Genomic DNA, 6,505 nt, shown 5'->3' with positions numbered 1-6,505 from the left:
AGGGAGAAGAGATGACCCCCACCTCCCTACAACCTCCTTTCAGGTAGCTGTAGAGAGCAATAAGGTCTCCCCTCAGCCTCCTCTTCTCCAGGCTAAACAACCCCAGCTCCCTCAGCCGCTCCTCATAAGACTTGTGCTCCAGACCCTTCACCAACTTCGTTGCCCTTCTTTGGACACACTCCAGCACCTCCATGTCCTTCTTGTAGTGAGGGGCCCAAAACTGAACACAATATTCAAGGTGCGGCCTCACCAGTGCCAATTACAGGGGGACCATCACTTCCCTAGTCCTGCTGGCCACACTATTCCTGATACAAGCCAGGATGCCATTGGCCCTCTTGGCCACCTGAGCACACTGCTGGCTCATGTTCAGGCAGCTGTCAACCAGCACCCCCAGGTCCTTTTCCGCCCAGGCAGCTTTCCAGCCACTCCTCCCCAAGCCTGTAGCGTTGCATGGGGTTGTTGTGACCCAAGGGCAGGACCTGGCACTTAGCCTTGTTGAACCTCATACAGTTGGCCTCAGCCCATCAATCCAGCCTGTCCAGGTCCCTCTGTAGGGCCTTCCTACCCTCCAGCAGATCAACACTCCTGGCCAACTTGGTGTCATCTGCAAACTTACTGAGGGTGCACTCAATGCCCTCAGCCAGATCATCAATGAAGATATTAAACAGAACTGGCCCCAATACTGAGTGTGGGAATAAATGAGATGATTGTGTTTTACTTTGATGAGATGCAGCTGTGCCCTTGAGGCTTGTTACAAACAGGTTCACAGGAATGCAGCTGTGGCCTTGAGGCTTGTTACAAACAAGTTTGTGAAACTTAGAGGCAGAAAAATAAGGATGAGACTGGATACATCCCTGAAAGAGGAATTCGAGTGCACCAACTTGAAGAACCAATAAGTAACGCTGAAGAGACGCATGGACGCAAGACAGTAACCAATGAAATAAGTTTTGCTTGCTTGTGAACACTAGATCATATTATAAAAGGGATAGATTGTAAAAATAAAGGGTCTTCGCTTGTCTTCGCTTGTCTTCGCCTAAACTCATATGCGGAGTCTGTGTTTAATTGCCACAACTGAGCTCTGGGGAACACCACTTATGACCGGAATAGATTTCTCTTTGTGTACATTTATTCAAAAAGTTTGTAAATGCTTTCATGTGTCGAGTTAAATTGATTTTTCAAGACCAAACACTCGGGTAAATGTTAGGCACTACAGGAACGTGTGGTTGGGCAGTGCTGTGGCAGAAAGCCAGGGCCTGTCCCACTGCCCCAGCCAGAGAGCAGGGCAGGCTGGGGGGCAGCCAGGGTAGCCCCAGCCCTGGGCATCAAGCACCCCCATGGGGATGGGCTGATGCCAGGCCAGGACATCAGCCCAAGAATGGGAGTTGGCTCAGTGGAGCCCATGGCTGGGCCAGGCAGGGCTGTGGTGCAGCAGGAGACTGATACCTATGGTGCTGCTGGGGCACAGATCCCCCCAAAATGGGGTCCTGGGCCATGAGCAGGGGAGATTGGTGACCATTAAGGCCTATTAGTCCCTCAGGTCCCTCTCAGTTTCTGAAGGGAAGGGACAGATGTCCTTTTCTGTTGGCACGATGAAGGTCAGAGTTTACTTCACAATATATTTGGAGCATCAGCAATCTTGACACTCTGGTTCGCTTCCAGAACTTGTTCCTGCTATCACATATATGCAGTTGCCTGTAAAGTGTGTGCTAGTTCACTCCTGGACTCCCTTCTGGGATATACTTATTAGTCTCCTTAAAGAAGAAACCCAAGTAGAGTTGCTAGGATAGTTTGCTGCAGGGTGTGCTGCAGATCAACAATACAAGAACAGACATCCCTTGTTTGACACCTGGTGCTTGGAGTAATCCTGCCCTACTTCAGTAGGCCACAAACACTCAACCACCACAACGCGCCTTCATGCCATGCCCTAGATGTCACACTATGGAAACAACCTTCCTGCGGACTGCAAAACAACCCTTACATTATATCAGGCACTTTGAGCTGGAAAACACACACAGAAATAATTATGTCTTTTGGCCACAAGAGTGGTCACTGAAGCTTAGAGAAGAGATGGACCAAATATTATTGCAGTTGGGATACAGATGGACCAGTCTGCAGGGGCCAAGTCAAGATAGGGTAGATGTGAGCCACACGTACTACTTGATTCAGGGGCAACAGCCTACAGTGGCTGTTTTTAGCAGTATAGATGTTGCAATGAATGCCGAGTGCCCTGAAGGATCCACAGAAGTGGCAGCAGAAAGTAAATGGGATAATGCCCTTATCTAGCTCTGCATCTGCTCTGTACCAAATGGCCCTGTTCAGCTTTAGTACGTTACCTCAGTTGTAGCAGTGTGGCATATCGTACAGACACTGCACCCGCTTAGACATCTGTCAGCTCCGGCAAGATCTGTGTCAGTAGTGTAGGCAATGATTCCCAGACATGTATGGTATGTTCATCACTGTGTTTTTGAAGTACTTTAGGATCCTTCAAGGTAAAAAATACTCTTTCTATCTGCCTCTATGACAGTATTTTTGATTGAAATCGCATCTTTCTACAATTTTATTGTCAAAAATGTCTTTCCTAAACATTTTTCTCCTCTTTTGCCTCCCACAGACCTAATTTACTTATTTAGTTAGACACACTGGAATCTGAGAAAGTTGGGAAATATACCACTTCAAAAACTTTTTTTAATGCCAACTTCAGAGGTCTTCTGTAATTTTATGCCTTAGCTTTTTTTCTGATAAATAAACAAAACCTAAAAATGTCTCTGTAATGGTGAAATCAATGGGGAGATTATTTAACTGATACTACTAATTCCATTAATTGAAAAAGGATCCAATTTTTCCAGAGACAAAATGATACCAAAACAGGTACACGCATATGAATGTTCTTGCCATTTGTGTACACACAGAGATATACATTCCTTAGCTTTAAAATTGTGAGATTTATTTGCCTTTTAAATTTTTACAGTTTTATGTTTTACTTTTTCTCCACAGCCAAGAAGAGCAATATGTTTATCTTTGTTATGAAAAGCGGAGATTTTATGTAAAAAACTGGGCTGGAACCAAACTAACAAACAGAAGCCATCAAAAATTACAAGGCAGGCAATAAATGAATGGCAGCTGCCAGAGCTGTAGAAACTGTAAATGTGATCAAAAACTGACAAATTAAGATAGAAAAAGCTGGATAAAAGATCACTTTTTTTTTAAAAATTTATTTTAACATAATCTGTGCAAAGGAATTTGTTAATTTTATTATGTTTAAATTACGTTTTGCACTCATGATACATGCCAGCTTGGCAGTGCTGGAAAACAAAGTCTTCATTTTAGTGATATATGGTTCTGGGTCATGGTCTTCTCTAATTTCGTAGCTGTTTTGGAGAAAAAGGAAAAAAAGACCTCCTGGTCACAGCACCTGAGGGGAAAAAATAGCATTGAGGTGAAATAGTCCTTCTTTCCTTAAAGAAGGGTTCCTCCCCTGCTTCGGCCTCTTCTCCCATTGCTGACTACTTGCAAGAGAAGAGGACTAGCTGACAACATGTCCTTCCACATCCATCCATTAACAGTTCTTGCTGTGAAAATGGAGGAGAATGTGCTGGTTCCAAATGACAATTATCTTTTTTTAATATGAGCAGCGCATGCTGGGCGAGAGCACCTCTGTCTTGATGCTTCCTCAGGACTAGCGCTGCTGTATGTACAGCAAGCTACACCAAAACAGCACTTTTGTTCAGCAGCACTGAGAAGTTCAGCGGCTGTGGTGGATCATAAACCACAAACCTCCTCTTTAGTCAGCACCGGCTGCTTTGCCTACATAGACAGAATAAGTGTAGGATAGTAATGACGTGTATATTTTTGTTACTTAAAAGCGCCTGCAATCCTTATTAACCCTTGAAACACTAAGGATTGTTTAAAATCATACGATTATTTACAATATGTAAGTTGTGGGTGATTTTCGTTTGCCTGTGTACAGAATAAGTCATTCTGTACTTATATTTTACAATTTTGTTTTCTGTTAGGTGATGATCACTGATCACCTACTGCTATTGACAGCTGAGGCTTCAGGAAAAACATAACAAATGAGCAAAAAATACTCCCAAAGTAAGTGTGGCGAGACTCATGATAAAATCACCAGCGATCAACCTGTAATGTCCATGGCCTGCACAGCGTTTGCTGCACGGTGGCAGAAGACAACTGCCATTTCTACTCAGCCTTCTTCAGAGCTGTCAGTAACATAAAGCAAGAATCATTAATTCTAAAATTACCCAGTGTGTGACTACCCCTGGAAAAACATAAGGTATACAGTCCATAAGCCTCACAGAAGTAGCACCCGCCTTCCAGGGCACAGAAGGGTTTTGGAGATGAGGGATCTGTCTGCAGCATGGAGAATCGCAGTCTGAGGAGATAGTGTGAAATCTAGGTGAACTCTTGGAAAACTGAGCAGGAGTCAGAGCTGTGACACCTTCAGGCACATCACCCTAGAGGCTGCTACCGCATGGCCCAGCCCTCTCTGCCCTCAGGTGGGACAGGCAGCCACCTTGCACCCAGCTGCGGCAGCGACCATCTTGCCATGCTTCTCATAGAAGCAGCCATCTTGCGTGCCATACAGCCAGCGGCAGCCATGGTGGTGAAAGAGACGTGAGCGCAGCCATCTTGGGGCTGCCCACTCGGCTGACTTAGGCTAGCCGCCATCTTGGTAAAGGGCCGTTCCTGCTCCTTCCTCCCTTAAGCAAGATGGCGGCGGTGGCGTATGCTCAGAGCGAGGTGGCCCTCATGCCCGCGGGCTGTTGTGGTGGAGGGCTCGGGCGCCGCTAAGGCGGCGGGCGGGGACCGGAGGCAGCTATGGGGGAGACCGAGAAGATTTATTATGTTTACAGCTGCGACCTGGACATCAACGTGCAGCTGAAGATGTGAGTGAGGGGGGTCGGGGTTTGCAGCGTCCCACTGCCCCGCCGTGGGCGGCCGGGGCTGTGTGGGAAGCGGCCCTGTCCCCTCAGGCTTGGGGGAGGCTGAGCCGCCCGCCCGCCCGCTCACCGGAGCTGCGCTGCGTCCCGAAGCCTAGCTTCCCCGCGGGAGCCCGGTTACGCGGCGGTGCTGGCTCTGTCTCCCCTCGCCGACATTAGGAGCTTCTGTATGCCGCCGTATACCTTTCTGTATACCTTCTGTATACCTTTCACCTGCTGGTGTCACAGCTCACTCCTCAGTGTTAAGGGAAGGAGATAAACTGGTGACGCTCTTTTTCCTATTTGTTTGCATGCTCCTTTGAAAGCAAGTTACTTGTAGTCGGGTTCTTTGTTGTAGGCAGATCCAGGTGCTGCAACATCTAAGTATGTTCCTAACTGGATATATGCAAGCACTCTTGTTGAAGCTGGTATTTTCATACGCTGATGTATTTGCTGGTTCATTTTTTAATTTTTAAGCTTGGGGTTTTTCTGCATCACAGCAACGGGATGTTCACATTTGTGTAGGAGGGATGTGGCTGGCTGTAAAATGTAGTATACCTGTTGTTGCTACATTAAGGTATATTGCACTTTTTTTGAAAACTAACTTGGAGAAGCTTATTCGGGGGTTGTTTAACTTCTGAATGGAAGATGATATCTGAAGTCAGATGCGTGTGTCCTCTTTGCTAATTCATTCTGCCTAACAAAAATATAACTAGGATTTTTTTGTGCATCAGAGTGTATGTCATCCTGGAATGTACTATGCTAGTTTCTTGCAAGAAACTTGTTCATCTACTCTGAAGTGTTTTTGTGGTACTGATAGATTTTTGTTCGCTGGAAGATTGATCTTGCGTGTTTTCCCATCACCACCACAATTCCTTTTTTGTTTTCACATGTGCATCCACAGTCAGCTATTTAATATGCATGATTGTTTTCATTGTGGTATGGCTGAGGCCTGAGAAATTCTATCAACTTACTCTAACGCTAACATTCTGCAAATTGTTGCAGGGATTTAATCAAGTTTGATTTGAACAGTCTACTTAGTTGAGCTTTGATTTGTTGTTGATTCGAGAGATGACTGGCATCCAAAGCCAGTCATACGTTTCACATTTCATACAGCTTAAAAATAAGGCTTTTCTTACCATGTTTGGTTTTTTTGTTTTTCTTCCAAATAGTATTTGGAACACATGTAATCTGATGTTTGGGTTTTTTTTAATATTAGCAGTATATGTCATCTCATTGTTGCCCTGCTTAGGGTACCTCACTTGATGCTGTCTGAGAATCTACAGGTTGTACTAGAAGAAGTTATCTCCATTGAAAAGACAAATAAGTAATTCTCTCTTCCCCCCCAAATCAGTATAGCAATAAATTCTGTATTTGTTCATCACTTCACATCCTGAGTTCCTCTCCGATATTTGGATTTCACTACTGGCTAGTAATGCAAAGTGAGGATAGCCTCAGTACTGGGTAATCTAAATATAAGCAATGGACATAGAGTAGGATTTTTACTGTGGATAAAATAAATTTTGGTTTACTTATTTTTGCTCTCTCCCCCCCCCCCCCCCCCCCCC

At 45.2% G+C, this 6,505-nt stretch overlaps 1 protein-coding gene across 1 annotated transcript in view; it reads left to right on the top strand.

The window, feature by feature from the left end:
• The first annotated feature begins 4,792 nt into the window (after positions 1–4,792).
• Positions 4,793–6,505, top strand: part of LOC309601922 (phosphatidylinositol 3-kinase catalytic subunit type 3-like) — a 91,604-nt gene continuing 89,891 nt past the window's right edge. Inside the window, exon 1 of the mRNA XM_082335180.1 lies at positions 4,793–4,904. Coding sequence (XP_082191306.1) covers positions 4,837–4,904 — 68 coding nt within the window. The 5' untranslated portion in view covers positions 4,793–4,836. The remainder of the gene's footprint in view (positions 4,905–6,505) is intronic.

The sequence above is a fragment of the Platalea leucorodia genome, assembly GCF_965183815.1.
Source record: "Platalea leucorodia genome assembly, chromosome: W".
In the NCBI taxonomy this organism is placed as follows: Eukaryota; Metazoa; Chordata; class Aves; order Pelecaniformes; family Threskiornithidae; genus Platalea; species Platalea leucorodia.
Note: the sequence above shows the minus strand (reverse complement) of the source record. Positions and strands in the feature narration are given on the sequence as shown.